The 18,351-nt window shown below is 38.8% G+C and overlaps 5 protein-coding genes and 1 non-coding gene across 7 annotated transcripts; 4 read left to right on the top strand and 2 right to left on the bottom strand.

The window, feature by feature from the left end:
• The first annotated feature begins 2,538 nt into the window (after window positions 1-2,538).
• On the top strand, window positions 2,539-5,984 carry LOC113734707 (autophagy-related protein 18a). Its single transcript, XM_027261362.2, has 4 exons — window positions 2,539-3,562; window positions 3,851-4,055; window positions 5,291-5,417; window positions 5,688-5,984. The coding sequence occupies exons 1-4, from the start codon at window positions 2,693-2,695 to the stop codon at window positions 5,767-5,769; spliced, it is 1,284 nt and encodes a 427-aa protein (XP_027117163.2). The 5' UTR covers window positions 2,539-2,692; the 3' UTR covers window positions 5,770-5,984.
• A 1,594-nt stretch (window positions 5,985-7,578) lies between these two features.
• Window positions 7,579-9,258, top strand: LOC113734759 (glutathione S-transferase). The gene is made up of 3 exons (XM_027261419.2): window positions 7,579-8,008; window positions 8,157-8,205; window positions 8,343-9,258. Exons 1-3 carry the CDS (start codon window positions 7,862-7,864, stop codon window positions 8,801-8,803), a joined length of 657 nt encoding a protein of 218 aa, XP_027117220.1. The 5' UTR covers window positions 7,579-7,861; the 3' UTR covers window positions 8,804-9,258.
• On the bottom strand, window positions 8,277-11,764 carry LOC113734724 (pentatricopeptide repeat-containing protein At5g66520-like). 2 transcript variants are annotated; one of them, XR_003459369.2, is made up of 2 exons: window positions 9,827-11,764; window positions 8,277-9,731 (listed from the first exon to the last, which is right to left on the bottom strand). XR_003459369.2 is itself a non-coding variant. In XM_027261384.2 (2 exons), exon 1 carries the CDS (start codon window positions 11,567-11,569, stop codon window positions 10,154-10,156), a length of 1,416 nt encoding a protein of 471 aa, XP_027117185.2. In that variant the 5' UTR covers window positions 11,570-11,764; the 3' UTR covers window positions 8,277-9,973; window positions 10,113-10,153. The 2 variants fall into 2 exon arrangements, 1 of the variants encoding a protein (XP_027117185.2); XM_027261384.2 differs by having other exon boundaries at window positions 8,277-9,973; window positions 10,113-11,764.
• On the bottom strand, window positions 11,735-11,805 carry TRNAG-CCC (transfer RNA glycine (anticodon CCC)). Its single transcript has one exon. It is a non-coding gene; the product is annotated as a tRNA-Gly (tRNA).
• Window positions 11,806-11,862: 57 nt separating this feature from the next.
• LOC113734750 (dephospho-CoA kinase-like) lies at window positions 11,863-14,147 on the top strand. The gene is made up of 3 exons (XM_027261407.2): window positions 11,863-12,203; window positions 12,534-12,679; window positions 13,529-14,147. Exons 1-3 carry the CDS (start codon window positions 12,096-12,098, stop codon window positions 13,962-13,964), a joined length of 690 nt encoding a protein of 229 aa, XP_027117208.2. The 5' UTR covers window positions 11,863-12,095; the 3' UTR covers window positions 13,965-14,147.
• Window positions 13,704-18,224, top strand: LOC113734738 (bifunctional protein FolD 2-like). Its single transcript, XM_027261397.2, has 6 exons — window positions 13,704-13,844; window positions 14,857-16,087; window positions 16,329-16,512; window positions 16,789-16,946; window positions 17,086-17,298; window positions 17,768-18,224. The coding sequence occupies exons 2-6, from the start codon at window positions 15,974-15,976 to the stop codon at window positions 17,996-17,998; spliced, it is 900 nt and encodes a 299-aa protein (XP_027117198.1). The 5' UTR covers window positions 13,704-13,844; window positions 14,857-15,973; the 3' UTR covers window positions 17,999-18,224.
• The last annotated feature ends 127 nt before the right edge of the window (window positions 18,225-18,351 follow it).

The following is an 18,351-nucleotide window of genomic DNA, read 5'->3' as shown; positions in this document are numbered from 1 at the left end:
CGAAAATTTTTCTGTTTAAAATTATAAAAATTATAGCAAACATGTGGTGTTAAAAAAAGATGATTAGTATATGTTTTGTTGAATCTTGTAATCATTATTATAGTTTTGTTGCTTAATTGTGTTTTTTTTTGTCAAATATTGTTTAATTTATTAAATGTGAACTTTTTCAATAGTTAAATGTGTGTATTAATTATTTTTATTCTTTTACAAATACGACTTATATACATGCATACGGAAATTTATGGAATAAAAGTTTTATTTCTCTTTTTTAAGTATTTTTTAATATTACTTTTTTAAATTGGACTAACTTTTTATTATCAAAACTTTAATCTCAAAGGATGTTTATGTAATTTTACAAACTTAGGGAAGACTAGTGAAATTATTAGAAACCTTATTGGAGGTTTCTGCAATTATCTCTTAAAAAAACATTCCTTGATCCAATAAATTCAAGCAACTATTCCTGAAAGTTCATGACCAAGATTTGGCAAAAAAAAAAAGTAAAGTCCAAATTACATCTTGTACATCGTTTTTCATACCATATAAAGGACTCATAAAATTTTATTTTTATAATTATATGTTATTGAAAGTGAATTATATCGTGTGCATATAAAGTTATATTTTGTGCATTTTGTATAAAATCAGTCCGAACGATTTTCTGTTCCGGTCTCTTGCCCTTAAAATATGTAAATGCAATTGTGGGCCATTTTGGCCCTTACCCAAGTACACAAGAATAGGATCTGCACTTCTAAATCAAACGACGGGTACACCTTTAAATTTAAATTAGACATGCGACTGCTTCACTTGAATTTGGGGCACGATCAGCAGAGAAATCATTTGATCGATTTTATGCATTTTGCATATGATATAACTCAATTTTGTAGAATGTATAACTATAGAATAAAATTTTTTAAATATCATAAATGATGTGAAAAAACGATGTATAAGATTAAATTTAGACTTTATATATATATATTTTTAGCTAAATCTGAACCATTTTTGCCCCAAATCTGCTTTACTTAATGGGCGTTGGTTCGCGAGAGCTTCTTTTTTTTTTTTTTTGTCAATCGTTACCTTTCTATCATACACATATATTTATTTATACTTTAATCTATTATACAGGAAATAACCCAACTGAATCTATTGAAAAATCGATGAAAATTGAATCATCATCGGATCAAATTGATGCACTATGGATCCTTATGAACTTAAGCCACTTAAAATAGGGAAATGACCTGTTTCATTCCTCATATTTCGCAAAAATATTTTTTTCGTCCCTCACATTTAAAATGAAACAAATTCGTCCCTAACATTTAAAAATTAAAGTTATTACATCCCTGAACATAATTTTCAATCTGAATCAAACCATCCAATAATCCAGTAATAAATTTCGAAAATAGAATTGATAGATTATTCGATCAATTTCATCGTATTTACATGACATTTATTAAACCAAAAAAATAAAAATTATAACATAAAAGGCCATTATTTGTCTTGAAATAGTAGAGTTTTCTTTTTGATAAATCTTTTCATACACCGTTAGTATACCTGCTTGCGAATCTAGATGTATATCATAAATATAAAATTTGGTGTTTAAATTAAAATTAAAATGATATGGCGGTACATAAAACCGTCAGTGTATACAATGATAATATAAAAAAGATTAATCTTTCTTTTTTATATTATAATTTTTTCTTTTTTCTTTTTAGGTTCATTAAATTTTACATGAATATCAAGTTGAGTTAACTAAATGATCTATCAATTATACCCCAAAAATTTGTAATCAGGTTGATTGGTGGTTTGATTCAGATTGAAATTTGGGTTCAGGGATGTAATAATTTTAGGTTTTAAATGTCAAAGTCAAAATTGCTTCATTTTAAAAGTGAAGGACGAAAAGAATATTTTTGTGAAATATAAAGGATGAAATCGATCATTTTCCTCTTAAACTATCAGAACACATACAATGAGAGGCAAAATTTAAACCGTAACCTCTTATCCCATCAAATCCTAAAGACTATAGCCATGCAAAGCAGTCCAAGTAACACTGAGTGTGTTTGGACAGCTAATTATTTGGCCAAATATATTTGCTGACATCATCGCCATTACAATTTTCAATACACCTTTTTATCTTCCCAATTATCTTTTTATTTCACGTACATCACATCACAAAAAGTAATACAGTAAAAATATTTCAAATAACATACCATCCAAACACACTCACTGTTGGTTTTCGGTTCCCCAATAAGCCCAATCGTGCCCTCCCTCTTAGAATAGGCTTCGCGAGAACCAATTCAAAAGGTTACTTTGTTGCACGGGTAAAGTCAAGGCAGATGTCATAGCTCACACGTAGTCCTCTCCGAAAAGCAAGAACGTCTTAGACACGTGTTAACGTGTCCTGTAATTAACGAATAAACACCTAGAAATTGATACGCTACAATTAAGGAAATTTTAATGTGTTTTTTACACCCTAACTCAGACAAAACCACAAAGCACAACAACACACTACTACTTGTCACCAAATTACGGCTGCAGCCTCAAGAAATCTAAAAGAATAGAAGATTCGAGTCTGGCACATGAGACTGATTTGGTAATTTGGCAAAAAGTATCACAGCACATTCCAATCAAATCAAGCAAGCCTTCTTATCCACACCGCCGTCCCCGAAGAATTTCCGAAGTTATTTTATGTCTTTTATCCATGGCTACTCTCTCAAGCCTTTCTTCTACTGCTTTTACAAACTCTAACCCTAATTCCAAATTCCTGTCCCCAATGCTTCAACCTTATTTGGAGCAGCAGCAGCAGCAGATCGACCCCCCTGAAACCGATGAAGAGGACGACCGTTCCCCGCATTCTAACAAGCCGATCATGCCAAATATGAGCCCTAGCACCGGCGGCAATCCTAACTATAATAGCTCCATGGATCGATCACCTGCCGCGCTGCTCCACGTCTCGTTTAATCAAGATTACGGCTGTTTCGCCACCGGCACAAGCCGCGGCTTCCGAATCTACAACTGCGACCCCTTCCGCGAGATATTTCGACGGGACTTCGACAACGCTGGAGGAATTGGTTCGGTGGAGATGCTATTCCGCTGCAACATACTCGCGTTAGTGGGCGGCAAGGATAACCCGCAGTATCCTCTGAATAAGGTCATGATCTGGGATGATCACCAGAGCAGGTGCATCGGCGAGCTCTCTTTTAGATCGGAGGTCCGAGGGGTGAGGCTCCGAAGGGACCGTATTGTGGTGGTGCTGGAGCACAAGATTTTTGTCTACAATTTTGCCGATTTGAAACTGTTGCATCAAATTGAGACCATTGCGAACCCTAAGGGACTGTGTGCGGTGTCGCAGGCCTCCGGATCCTTTGTACTTGTTTGTCCGGGCCTCCAGAAGGGTCAGCTTAGGGTTGAGCATTACGCGTCCGAGAGGACTAGCAAGTTTATTCTGGCTCATGATTCGAGGATTGCGTGCTTTACGCTTTCCCAGGATGGGCAGTTGCTGGCTACTGCTAGCACTAAAGGGACTTTGGTTCGTATATTTAATACGCATGATGGTACTCTGTTGCAGGAGGTACAATGCTTTTCCAACAGTCGTTCCTCCCTTATGTATTTATTTCTGCATGTTTCAATTTTTGTGCCATTCTGTTTCTTAGGTTGATTCTTGTGAGATTGGTTTCGTAATAGCTTTAGCAACATTTGTTTGACTTTTATTTTGTCGAGGAAACATTTATATGCTTCAAACTTATAGTGTCAATGGTGCATTCAGTCAGAGGCAGAATACGTCACTTCAAATGCATTTGTGCTGAGATCTGTTAAGCGCTGTTTATCTAGTAATGACTCTTAGGACGTGCTGCTGCAGGTAAGGAGAGGTGCAGATAGAGCAGAAATTTATTGCCTTTCTTTTTCTTCCTCTGCTCAATGGCTCGCAGTTTCAAGTGACAAGGGCACTGTTCATGTCTTTAGCCTTAAGAGCACATTGGGGAACTTGAGAAGCGAAAATTCAAGCCCACCAGAATCTGATCTTGCTAGAACGACATCAGGCTCATCGCTGTCCTTCATGAAAGGTGCGGTGCTTTTTTTTCGGTGATTTATTTGCTTGTTTTTTCTTTTACTGTGTTTAGGTAAATTTAAAGTCTGATGCATAGAAATTCCCCCCCCCCCCCCCCCCCCCCACACACACACACAAAAACTACCCAAAAAAAAAAATTTTCCCTATAGTTATATGACTATGTCAGCTAATTATAGGAGATTACTAAATTTTGCTTCTGATGCATCTGGGACTCCATTGGATGAACCGGTGAAATAAGGGGTGGTTTTGAACACAATGGAAACCTACTTGCAAATAGTGCCATAAGTCAGGATTTCTATCTTGTTGCATTGCTTCGTGGAATTTTTGTGTTTACTCGCGTGGTAAGGAAAAGATTGCATGTCTGACATGTATTGCTTATTAATTATCGATCTGCACTTGGTGTGAATGAGAGGAATATGTGGGAAGGAACTACAAGTTATGCAATGGATTAATGAAACTTTGCCTGCCAAATACTGGAGGCACCTAGTTTTGCGCAACTGATTTCTGCCTAGACTGTGCTGCAGCTGCTGTTCTTGGTGTTAATAATCAGAATCTCATCCTGTCACTGATCAATTTTGCCCTTCACCGTTATCTTAGGCTTTATTCTATTGACCCTGCGGTCAGTGAGTAGTAAACGTGGTTAATCTAAAGAGTTTTAAGGAAAAGCTTGAGAATGTTTGCCAGTGGACCAATCTCGTGGCATTTGTTACAGGGGGCAGACGTGAATAGAATCTATGAGTTTCTGGAACAAGATACTCAATTGGCCGGTGGACCTGTTTCTGGAACAAGATTCTCAATTGGGCAACCATTTACATTAACTCTGAGCAAAGGAAAAAAATGAAAAAAAAAATCAAAATTGAACTTAGGTTGGTTTAACTCATCAATGTGCTTGTATGGATTATTCTGGTGATATACTTTTCTCATGTCCTCCTACCTTGTGCCTTCTCGTCACTCTTCCACTCAGGTTACTTACAATTCTCTTGCTGCATGTGGTGTTGAAAATGTTTTGGGAAGTTTGAAATTGTTCTTATTAGATTTGTTTGATATCAGACCTGTTTAGGACAGCATCCCTAAATAATTTCCCTTCTCTTAATAAGTAAATGGCTTGGTTAGGCGTTTACTGTTTTTGGATGGGCCAGAGAATGAGAATAATTCCCAAGCTAATTTCTTGCACTTGGGTCCTAATTTGGTTCATTGAGTGAGAGATATATAATGTGTGTGTCTGTGCAGGTGTTTTACCCAAGTATTTCAGCTCAGAATGGTCTGTGGCCCAATTTCGTTTGCTTGAACCATCTCAATATGTTGTTGCCTTTGGTCATCAAAAAAATACAGTGGTAATACTTGGATTGGATGGAAGGTAAGTCAAAGCTGATACCTTTAACTATAAAAGCATCTGGACTATAGGCACGAACAACACTAGAAGAGATTTGTTTGCCTGTGTCTGCTTCCAAAATTTGCACTTGATCTTTGATATAATAAGCTGCACATTACAAATCGCAAAACAGATTATATTTTTGCTACGTAGTAGTGTTGACATGGTCAAGCTCACATGCACGGATTTGCCTTTGCATTTTGGGTCCTTGCAATTTGTTTGGAGTTAACGATGTTGTCTTTACATTGTATGCAGCTTTTATAGATGCAAGTTTGACCCGGTAACTGGCGGAGAAATGACTCAGTTGGAATATCACAATTTTCTCAAGCCTGGATAATCTTTCTAATGGATGTTCTGGGAATATGCAACTTTCATGGCAATATATCCATAATTATCTCTTTTTTTCCGGGGCAGTATTCTGTTCTTTTGACTAATACTTGGGGGAGGTGTTGTAAATATCCAAGTGTATATCCTGTGAATTATAGTCAACGTAGTTGCTAAACATCATCACATCTAAAAAAAATTGATGCATTAAAAATAGTGCATTACATATTTACATTTTGTTCACTCAACGTTAGAGATGCAGAAGTTGCCCGGGGGGGGGGGGAGGGAGTTGTATTTCATAATCCACGCAAATAATAAGGCGCCCTCGGGCGTTCTCAGAACGTAGTACCATAGTACAGTATTCCTACCCCATCAAAAAACACCCAACCCAAAAAAAAAAGGAGGTACTAAGTAAATTTGGTTTGGTATGGACGAGAATAGTTGGTTGGTTGCTGGCCGAGTTGGTCAATTACACGTATCAGATTGATTCATTTTCACGATCTGATAATTTACATTAGATTGTTTGTTGAATGAGACTCCGAGATGGGTGCGCGCGCATTTTGTAGATTAAATTAGTACAGAAAGCAACTGCTGAAGCCGAAGACTGAATATGGCCATATGGGCCCAGAAATAGAAAATTTTAGCATGTGCCGTAGGTATGAGTAGGTTGTGGATGTGAGAGTGCACCATTATCATCATCTAAAAGAAATGGATGGTGAGCCAAGTATCAGTGGATCCACCACGTGATAGTCTGCAGCGTAGGCAACATTTTTTTCAGAGGTCTCCGCGTGAATTTTCATCGATCGATGACCATGTGTCGCGCCCGACCTTTTAATTTAGGGATGTTTCCAGATACCTCCTTAAAATTTTTAACAATTACATTCAATTGCCCTCAGGTTTCGAAAATTACATATTGACCTCTCTTAGTCCTATCAAATGACTAAAATGTCCTCTACTTAATAGTTAATTTATAAGGAGACATTCAAAACTGTAGAAGAAATACTTTTTATTATCCTACTTGCCATCTCCTAATCTCAAAAAATAAAAATCACTTTTTTTTTACAATTTTCATCTCTCCCTATCTCCCCTCCTCTTTCCTCCTATCATCGTTTTTTTTTACATCAAATATCGCATTCTATTATTATCAACCATACATCTATCAATTTTCTATCATTTTCAAAGTTTTATACGCATTTATTGTTTTCCTATTTTACTATAAAAAGTTTAGACCCTGTCTCCCATTTTTTTTTCAATATTTTTACTCTTTATAAATGTTAGCCAAATGAAGTTGTCAAATTAACTAGGTGCAAATAGTGTATTTTACTGTCAAACTAGAGGAAGATGAAAAAGGTGGCATTGACACGAGGAAAAAAAAAAGAAAATGATAGTTGAAAAGATGAAGAAATGATCGTCATGTTTGCAAGACAAAAAGTTCAAGATATAAAAAACTCAATTTGTTTCTCTATTTTATTTCCACCCATTGAGTGCGGTTTATTATAAAGATAGAATTTTGTCTTTATTTCTAAGAATGTTGGAATAACGATATATTACATTCTTGTGGATATAGGAGAGTTTTCGTGGTGTTGGTATTGATTGTGATAACAAGTTGCACTAGATGAGAATTAGCAAGTAGTGAACTTTGAGATAAATTGGAGTTGTTGGTATTTGTTTGCTTAGTTGGATTTGCCACGCACAAGAAGTTAAAGATTAAAAAACTTTATTTTTGTTTTTCAGAAGAAGGGTGTTTTAGAATGTTTATAAAAAAGCATGGCTGTTGGAGCCTATATTGTTACACAAATCTTAAAAGTAAGAGAGGTAGATATAATTTTTAAAACTTGACTTGAGGGGAGCTCTTTGCAATTGCTGGAAACCTCGAGGTAGGCTTTGGAATTATCCCTTCAATCCAATTTATTGTACAAAATATCACCGTCAAAAATAGATCATTCCAGAAAAAAATGGGCATTCCCACGAACCAACCCTCCTCTGACCAACCACTGCTAGAACTACTATAAAAGGGCCATCATCCTACCTGTTTGCTCAACCAGAGATCCCTGAAGAAAACTAGGAATTGCGAAGCCAAACTATTTGATTATATCCATCCATCCATGGCAATCAAGGTCCACGGTAGTGTTTTCTCCCCAGCAGTATTGCGTGTATTTGCATGTCTTAACGAGAAAGACTTGGAATCTGAATATGTAGAAATTAACATGCGAGCAGGAGAGCACAAAAAGGAATCCTTCCTCGCCCTCAATGTAAGAACGTCAGCTTACTATAGATATGTTTCTAGCAGTAATATCTATTAGCCTCGGATACTAATTTATATGTATATGCTTTTCCTTTTTTTGGTTGATTGTGGCCCCTCTAATATGTTTTTTTCTCCCCTCTGTCCCCGATAAACAGCCATTTGGTCAAGTACCTGGATTTGAAGATGGGGACTTGAAGCTCTTCGGTAAGTACTAGTGGAGTATATATGTTTTCCTTTCGATTTTTCTTCCAAAAAAAAAGAAAAAAGAAAAAGAATTTCGTGACCGTGTATGCAGTATAGATTCCTTTTTTTAAAAAAAGAAAGAAAAAATTGAAATGCAGAGTCAAGGGCTATAAACCAATACATCGCTCAGGCTTACGCGGCCAAAGGGAACCAACAACTGACGTTCGTACAAGATGCAAAGAGGATGGGGCCGGTGTACGTGTGGATGGAAGTGGAGGCTCAGAAATTTGACCCTCCATCTTCAAAGCTGGTGTTCGAGCTGGCCATAAAGCCCCTCCTGGGCATGAACACCGACGATGCGGCGGTGGCAGAGCACGAGGGGAAGCTGGGTGAGGTTCTTGATGTGTACGAGGCTCGGTTGGGGCAGTCGAAGTACTTGGCCGGAGACTGCTTTACCCTGGCGGATCTCAACCATCTCCCTGCTATCAACTACTTGATGGGTACGACCGCCAGGAAAGTGTTCGATGCACGGCCCCACGTGAGTGCCTGGTGCGCTGATATCTTGGCCAGGCCGGCTTGGGCCAAGGTCCTGGCCCTGCAAAAGCAGCATCCCACTTAATTTAATCCTTTTGTTTTGTTTTTTGATTCAGATCATCTGTCGGGCCGGCCGGCTCTGTCTTCCCGGGTGTCTGTCTTTCTGTGTTTTGTGTTTGTACCGGTGTTCCGGATGTGTGTGGAAACTTTTGGAGTGTGAGAGGAGGGTCAATAGCGTCCGTTGACCCACTTCATCGGACGCAGAAATAAAAAAAATCTCTAGTAGTATATAGGATCCACGCCAATCAAAAACTGACTTGCTTAATTGGACGCCTCTCTATTGTCCATAAAAATGAGAATCCCTTTGTCAATAACTTCGGTTCTGGAGGGAGCGCAGTGCAGTTCTAGAAGTCTCAAGGTAGTTGATTGCTTGAGGTGGTCTAAGAACACACTCTTAGTAGTGTCTTTTCTCGACCACGGATTGATGATGACTATTGTAGACTGCGTTAATTGTAGTACCTAGCATTTCTTTTTGGGGCATTTTTACTCGCTTCTGTCCAAAATCCATCCTCGTCCTCGTGTGGAAAGAAAGAAAGATTGATTAAGCGAAACTGACATGCGGGACGATTTTTTCCTTGTCCTAGGAAGAGGTGAAAAAAGAAAATTGACATGTCGAAGTGATCATCTCTTCCCATAGCACCTACCTTCCAAAGGAACAAGAGAATTGATCAATCTGCATTTTCTGTGATCATGGCGGCAATCAAGAAATGTTTTCTCTGCCCCTTCACTGAGAGTGAGAGCCAGACAACTTTTGCTCCAGTTTCTTCACGTTCATACGGTAGCAAGAAACTTTCCTTTGCCTCAACGTAAGCAAGTTTGACATGACTTCCTGAAGTAAACAAAAGCAGAAGATACCTTCCCAACTAATTGTTCTTCACCAACCTCCTCCTCTAATTGATGGCAGAATCCACTACATCAATTAGGCTCCAGAAGGTCGACTGAAATTGCGAATGCTGTTTTGCCAGCAATACAAAAATTGCAAGGCAGAGAGACTTCAGTTCCTGAAGTACCATAGATAAAAACAAATAATTCAGGGAACGAAAAATACCTGTATCCACCACTGCGACAAGCATAATATCATGTTCCCAGCTGCAAAGATAGCCCACATAGTTCATGACCAAAGAACGATCCTTCACACATCAAACCTGATTGATTTGCATCAGCCTTTAGTTACATCTTTAGCTTGAGCAGAAGCCTGCCAGAACAATAATTTATGATTAATTTCGACTGGAAACTTATGCCAAAAGTTCATCTCTGGATAAATAGGCGAAGAGCAATTGCGTTTTGGTGGCTATGCTCAAAGCAATTCAAGATATTCTTGGACACTGCTCTACCTTTGGCTTACTTGGTGTGAAAATGGAGACAATTGTTTTTTCTAATCTAACCATTTGGAGACATCTTCCAGATATTCAAGTTCAATAGAACTATAGCCAGAATCCTTCCTAAATTCCTTGTTTTTCATCAATCTTCGAATTTCTTCCACATCATCCCATCTTCCCATTTCTGCATAAAGATTAGACAGGACTACATAGTAAGCACAAATTTCTGGCTCCAGGTCCACTAATTTCCTAGCTGCAACTTCACTTAATTCTAAGTTCCCATGTACTCTACATCCAGAAAAGAAGGCTCCCCAAATAGTCTTGGTAGACTGAAAAGGCAGTTTGTCAATGATCCTTAGAGCATCCTCTAAACGTCCATCACGTGCTAATAGATCAATCATACAGGCATAGTGTTTGACACCAGGTGAAAATCCATATTTCTGATGCAGTAAAGAGGAAAAAATTTCTTCCCCCCATTTTACCAATCCAGAATGAACACAGGCACAAAGCACTGCAATCAAGGTCACCTCATTAGGCTTATTAGCTCCTTCTCGCTCCATCTCAGAGAACCACATAACTGCCTCCTGACCATTTTCAGCTAAAGCGAACCCTTTAATCAGGGCATTCCACGTGAAAACATTCTTCTCTTCCATGCTTTTGAAAACCTTTAGACCTTCTTCAATTCTACCACACTTTCCGTACATATTAATCAAAGCAGTACCCAGAATGACATCCAGTGTCCACCCTTTCCTCTTTATAAACTCGTGTATCCACACCCCCATGTCAAGAGCCCCAAAACTCGCACAGGCAGCCAGCGCGTTCACCATCGTCACCTGATTGGGTTCCACACCTGCATTCTGCATTTGCTCAAACGCAATTAGTGCATCTTTAAACATGCTACATTCTCGATACCCAGTGATGACTACGGTCCAAGTAACCACGTCTTTGTGAGGCATTTCATCGAACACGTAGCCAGATGACACCATGTCCCCGCAGGACGCGTACAAGTTCAGTAGCGAATTCTGAACATAAATATCATTGAGGGGACCCAACTTAACGATCTGGGCATGTATGCATTTGCCTTGTTTGAGGCTCCTGAGGTCTGACAGAGATTTGAGGATAAAAGGGAAGGTATAGTTATTAGGGAAGATGAGATTTTTATGCATGTGGGAGTATAAGGAAATAGAATAGTGATGGGCATCAGAATGAGAAAAGGCTCTAAGAAGCTGGTTGCAAATGAAAGTTTGGGGCTTTTGGGGATTAAGAGTATAGAGGAGGAAAGCTGCCTGTGAAAGGCCTAATGATCGGCAGGCAGAGATGAAATGGGAAGCAAGAGTGGTGTTTGTATAGAGGTTTTGGATGATAAGCTGAGCCTGAATCTGGTAGACATGGGCGGGTGAGTTGCAATTAGTTCCTAGGAGCTGGACTATCTTGCTCGAAATACTGTTGGAGTTTCGAAACTTTCCCACCATCTTTCTTGTTGTTGGTTTTGCTGATTTCTGGTTCGCATTCGATCATGGTCGTCGTGACTGGTGAACGATTGTACACAGGAGGCGTTACTGCATATGACTGAAATTCACAGAAGAACAACACGAAGATCGCACATAAGATAAAAAGTACGTAGCAAAAAGAAAGAATGCGCATCCGGGGAATCGAACCCCGGTCAGTACCGTGGGAGGGTACTATGATACCACTACACCAGATGCGCTGTTTGTTAGCTTGACCAATTGCATTACCCTTATTAGATGACTAGCGACGCTGCCCACTCCCCCTTTCCACTACTAGCAGGACCTCAGAGGCAGATTACTCTGGGCTTAGCAACGTCATGGTTCCCCCCAAACAAATAATTCATAAGCTGTGAGTTGTTATCGTTGAAGATGACGGAGTAGTATGTAGGACTAATGTAATTATTGAATAGTCACCCGATTATTATTGAATGAATCAGTAGGCTGGTACTGGGATTCTGCTCGTAGTAATAAGAAATCAATCGGTCCGAGAATGAGGATAGTGGGGCTGACCGGAGGGATTGGATCAGGGAAGAGTACCGTCTCCAATCTTTTCAAGGCCCATGGTATTCCGGTCGTCGATGCCGACGTCGTCGCTCGTGTAAGCCCCACTTTTCCAATTCCTATTAATCGTTCCCGTTCGTTAACCTACCCTCTGTTTCTTCCATCACTAGTCAATTCTTTTCTTTGTTCTTTCCCGATTGAAACAGCCCAGAAACTACAACTACTAGTACCTCAACTGCTATTCTTTTCATATATACAAGTTGACATTTGACCAAAAAAAAAAAAACCCTGCTATTCTTTAATTTCTTTCATATATATATATATATATATATATATTAGTCAGTGTTAATGATGTAATTTTACTGCATACCGAAATTAAACTTGAGTACTTGGTTTCAACTCTCAGTAGCGCTTTTTTAACTTGCAGGATGTTTTGAAAAAAGGTACTGGTGGCTGGAAAAAGGTGGTGGCGGCTTTTGGGGAGGACATCCTGCTTCCTGACGGAGAGGTGGATCGCCCGAAGTTAGGTCGCATTGTATTTTCTGATCCACAAAAACGCCAGATTCTTAATAGGTACATACTCTTTATTCATTAGAAAAGAATTTGGTTTTGTTTTTAGTACTTCTGTTAGCTTGGGTATGCATTAATGCTCTATTTATGTATTTGGTGCTTATGCACTGGTATCTGATTGATGAATATGGAAGCTTCCAACATCCGGATGCGACTAGTTAGCTTGTGGATAAATGCTGCCCCCCCTTTAGTTTTACATTAAAGCTTTGATTAGGCTTCAGCTTCCTGGATGGCAATGCAAAAACTATCTTTGGATTTTTCATTTGTGCTTTGCTTAGATAAGGGAAAAAGTTGCATTTAGATATTAGTGAAGTAATTATTGCCATGATACATTGATGTAGAGTGAAAACTCCGATGTTTGGTCATTAGCCATGACCGAATAGCTTTTTCAAGTTTGGTGGTGCTTTTAATATTGTTAGTTTGATGCTCAATTAAAACTGTTTGAGTATGGTTGGACTTTGCCTGTATCTTATCTAAATACGACAACAGAATCACTTTGAGTTGAACTCATGGAAAGTTCCCCCCTGCCCAACTATTTTCGGATATAATGGGTAGGGTTTGCAGGGACCAAGAGTTTATGTGCTTTGCAGCGGCTGAATTTTGGATGATCTGTTGCTAGTTCGTTCGGTTGCTGCCTATTATTCCTGTAAATGGTCTGCTGTGAAGTTGAGAAGTTTTCATACACATATATATATAAATTATGTTTGGATTTTCTAGCTTTTGACAGTCTAAAGAACTTGTTAGATTTGTTTCCTCTTTCTGATTCTTGTGCATCAGTTATTAGAATTGAATGAGCTGATTCTTTTGGAAGAACTTTACGTGAACCTTGACTTTGGCAATTTATGCATTTAGATTTCTGGCACCATACATCTCATCAGGCATTCTCTTGGAAGTGTTGAAACTATGGATGAAGGGGTGCAAAATTATTGTGCTCGATGTCCCTTTGTTGTTCGAAACCAAGATGGACAGGTGGACAAATCCTATTGTTGTTGTTTGGGTTGATCCCGAGACTCAGCTCCATCGGCTCATGGCAAGAGATGGAACCACAGAAGAAGATTCTAAGAGCAGGATTAACTCTCAAATGTCTCTTGATCTCAAAAGGACCAAAGCAGATATTCTAATAGATAACACTGGATCACTGGCAGATCTGAATGAAAATTTTCAGAAGGTATTGGTCCAGGTCACAAGGCCTTTGACATGGACAGAATTTGCTCTATCTAGACAGGGTGCTATTGTTGCATCTATATCCATTTTTCTAGGCATCATCATATGCAGGAAATGTTTGTGATGATATTGCATTTATTTATTGAGATAAATTTCATAAACTTCTTATTGTTGAACTCAACCTTGTGAAATTTGGAAGGCGTTAATGATCCTTAATGTACTATATAATTGGAACTATAATCTTCTTGTTCCTCACCTAAAATAATGCAGAATGGTTTAATGGAGCTTCTGTTTCAGTTCAGTGATATTTGATACTTTTCTTAGCCCCATATTACCTGGATTTATGGTGTCCCTGGTGATATATGAATTGGTAAAGAAAAGTGAGAGGGCTTCCAAAGACGTCTTACAGTATGCTGCTGTAGCTTACAGGATCATGTATATTTAATTTTTTTCCCCAGCTGTAGCTCATTAGGTGGAATCATGGATTGGATTCTAGGTATCTTTGATACAAGAGACAGAGAGAGGGAAGGGCTGTGTTGAGTGGTAAGGTGGAAGGGATTGTAAGTAGAATATCTTGGATTCAAAACCTCTTACTTGAGGAAAAAAAAAAAAGAAAAAAGAATGGATGTGACTTTCCATTGAGTAGATTCCTATGACTTTTTTCTTTTTTTTTTTTTTTTAAGACAGTTAATTGAGTAGATTTCTGTGCTTCTTGAACTATATGCTTATCTTTTCTTTTTCCTGTATTCAAGTCTATTAAAATTTAAAAAAAAATGGATGTGACTTTCGCCGAGGGTTTCTAACAAAATTGAATTTTTGGGTCAAATTGAAATTAAGTTGTAAAAGGTTGTTGAGTTTATGTGATCCAAGAAAGATGCTCTTGTGCCTATATTCCTTTCCTTTTTTTCTTTTGGATCATTTGCAGGAACCAGATTCTTTATCTCTGAAAAAAAGAAGAAGAAGATGTCTTTTCTTGTATAAGCATCGGCGTGACTATTATTTTCATGTGCATGTAGCTCTTTCACGGCGAAACTGGTCCTTGTCAAGTACATAATTAGGAATCTATACATATGTGCATGGAATATGGATACGTGCAAGTATGCATACGGGCCACCAATTTGCTGAAAAAGGGTCATGCTCTTGTCCTGTCTATAAATTTGTGATTGCGTTCTCTTAGTCCCCTTCACCATATCTTACAAATCACAAGCAACCAGAGAAGTCGATCGAGGATGAAACTTCAACAGTTCTCTGGCGATCATCACCATCAGGAGCATTTGATGGATTATGACGAAGCAAAAAAGGTGATCCGCAGGGGGGTGACCCTAAGGAGAGTTTATGCGGACGCTAGGGTGGCCATGCCTGGAAATCAAACTCTCAAGGGAAAGGGTGGCTGGAATTACATTTCCATGGAGCTTGAAAGACGAAACAAGCGATCTGGTGTTGAAGACTCCATCAGGATCATCATGTTCTTGGGTTCCTGGAGCCACACTTGAGGCTGATCCATGTCTGCTGTTCCACAAAGTGAATGACGAAAAACTACCTATTATGCAACTGCACCTATTATGTACTTTCTCAACTTCACAGGATTTTGGGAACAACAATAAGAAAGAACTTGGATCGGTATAATGATAATACTACCTGTTTTGTTTGCTAGCCGAGTGTGATTTCTTTTTAGCAGTATTACTTTGAAATTCTCCATGTCACGGTCATAAATGATCGACCCTCTTTCATTTTACCGGAGATGCTGCTGCAGTTTTCGTGGATCATAACCAAATTTTCTTTGGGGTGATTTAACATATACGCTACTAAACGAAAGTGAAGATTAATTGAGAGATTGCTCGTTGAAATTAGAAAATTGAAGGAGAGGATGGAAAAAGCTCTAGGTGACGCACGAATTGCTTATAGATGAGTAACCTGGACCCCTGAAATTGGGTTCTTGACATTCTACAAATGGGCCTGGCCTTGATGTACGATCGGGCCTGAGTCTGCAAATATTCGGCGAAGTCCTTGGAAAAACCAAGCCCGTTTATCGACTGAAAATCCTAAAGCGAACGGAATCTCCAGTCAAACCCAAGCTGGAGTACTGAAATTTGTGTGGGCAGGAAGACTAGCCTGAAAATTTTGATTTGGAGCATGGCATCGTCGTCGGATCACAAGGCAACCGTCATCGACGGCAAAGCAGTAGCTCATACTATACGGTCCGAAATCGCCGATGAAGTCCGTCAACTGTCCCAGAAGTACGGCAAGGTCCGAACTTGCCGCTTTTTCTTTCTTTCTTTCTTTCTTTCTTTCTTCTGTGTAGTGTTTGAGAAAATGGCAGCAAGAATTTCAGCAAAATTTTCTTGCTTGAAAGTTGAAACGATAACATTTTCCTCCAAAGTTAATATCTGGTCATTCGATTATCTTATATGGATAGGTAGATAGAGGTGAGCTTAACAAAAAGGGCATAAATCGGCCTGATTTTGTGTGGAATTTTGGTGATAAACAGGTCCCAGGATTGGCCGTGGTCCTAGTGGGACATAGGAAAGACTCTCAAAGCTACGTGAGTATGAAGAGGAAGGCATGTGCTGAGGTTGGGATCAAGTCCTTTGACATCGGCCTTCCAGAGCAAGTGTCCGAAGCCGAATTAATCAGCAAGGTCCATGAGCTGAATGCAAATCCAGATGTTCATGGTTGGTTAGTTATATACCAGATTATTCTTCTTGTTACCTTTACAGCTTTCGGTTTCATCACCAAGCTAATTGAGCTCATAAATATTTTGTTACTAAGAGATCCAATATACTTGTGTTTCGTCTTGTCGTAGCTTTGATTTGCGATTTCTTGTCAGTGTATTATTGCTTTCCACAAATCTATGCTAAGGAAGTAAACTTTAAAAAGTAATAATAATAAAAGAGAGAGAGAGAGACAGACAGACAAGTTGGAGATTGTGATTGTCACTATTGTTGCAGGTATACTGGTGCAGCTTCCACTTCCAAAGCATGTAAATGAAGAGAAAGTTTTGGGTGAAATTAGCTTGGAAAAAGATGTGGATGGCTTTCACCCTTTAAATATAGGCAAGCTTGCGATGAAAGGCAGAGAGCCTCTATTCCTTCCTTGCACCCCTAAGGCAATTATACTTCGGTCTTGAGCACTTAAACGGTTTGATGTAGAAGTTTTCATAATTTGTTTCATAATATGCAACATACTTATATGGGTGAACTGCATCGTTATTTGGACATTTTTGAGAGGCTCTATTTCTTGAGCAGGGCTGTCTTGAGCTTCTGTCACGTAGTGGCATTAGCATAAAGGGCAAGAAGGCAGTTGTGGTAGGACGAAGCAATATTGTTGGATTACCTGTTTCCCTACTACTACTCAAAGAAGACGCCACTGTCACTATAGTGCATTCACGTACCAAGGAACCAGAAAAAATTATTCGTGAGGCAGACATTGTTATTGCTGCAGCAGGACAAGCGAACATGGTATCAAGAATTTTTTGTACAACTTTTTCCCTTTTTTCCCTGTGATATAATATCATTGTTGTAATATGTGACGAAGCATCTTTTTCACTACTTCCTTTGTCCTATGTCCAATTTGATAGTGAAGAACACGCATGTTCGGGGTTGACATCTTATCTGAGAAGAACCCCCTTATATATGGTCTTGACTTTAGAACCCTGTATGAGATGGTGACCGGTAATTGAATGTAGAGAATTTGCACCATATGTTTCTTCTACAAATAGAACATTACAAAACCAGCATTCAAATACTGGGATGATTAGGTCCTAATCAATGCAGAGTTTGTGGCTATGTATCTTCCTTCAAATTTCTTGGGTAAATGGATTGTCAATTCTACTTGATAGAATGTCACGTGCTTAGTTACATCTTGTCATAGGATGATGGACATGCTGATATTTTGCTCACTAAAGTCCCTAATAATCTGGATTTTCAGATACAAGGCAGCTGGATCAAATCCGGTGCTGCTGTTATCGATGTGGGGACAAATGCTGTGGATGATCGAACTAAGAAGTCAGGTTATAGGCTTGTGGGAGATGTTGATTTCAAGGAAGCAAGCAAAGTGGCTGGATGGATAACTCCTGTTCCTGGAGGTGTTGGACCAATGACAGTGGCAATGTTACTCAAAAATACCTTGGATGGAGCTAAGCGGGTGATTGAGCGATAATTCCTCCTTTAATACTTCTCATCCTAATAAAATGCCAATCAAATCAGAGTCACTGATACAAGGAAGAAAAGTGTACTTTAACGTTTTCCTATGTTTTCACGAGAATCTATCTATACTGTTCAAAATCGATCTCAGGAAAAAGTAGAAGCAGTTCTCTTGTTTCGCATTACTTGAGCTTTATTAATCTCATAAATATTGCCACGTTCGCATACTGTGGTTTGGTTCATCCTGCTGACTGAATTTAGTTGTTTGTAATAATAATCAGGGAAATCACTGAGTAGAGTTTTTGTTTTTTCCTAGGCTCTGTTTTGAGTTAATGGGTTAATGGGGCGGCTTATAGGGGTTGTGGATTA

This window comes from Coffea arabica, chromosome 1e, assembly GCF_036785885.1.
Source record: "Coffea arabica cultivar ET-39 chromosome 1e, Coffea Arabica ET-39 HiFi, whole genome shotgun sequence".
NCBI classification, from domain to species: Eukaryota; Viridiplantae; Streptophyta; class Magnoliopsida; order Gentianales; family Rubiaceae; genus Coffea; species Coffea arabica.
The sequence above is the reverse complement of the archived record's forward strand: the minus strand, read 5'-3'. Positions and strand labels throughout refer to the sequence as shown.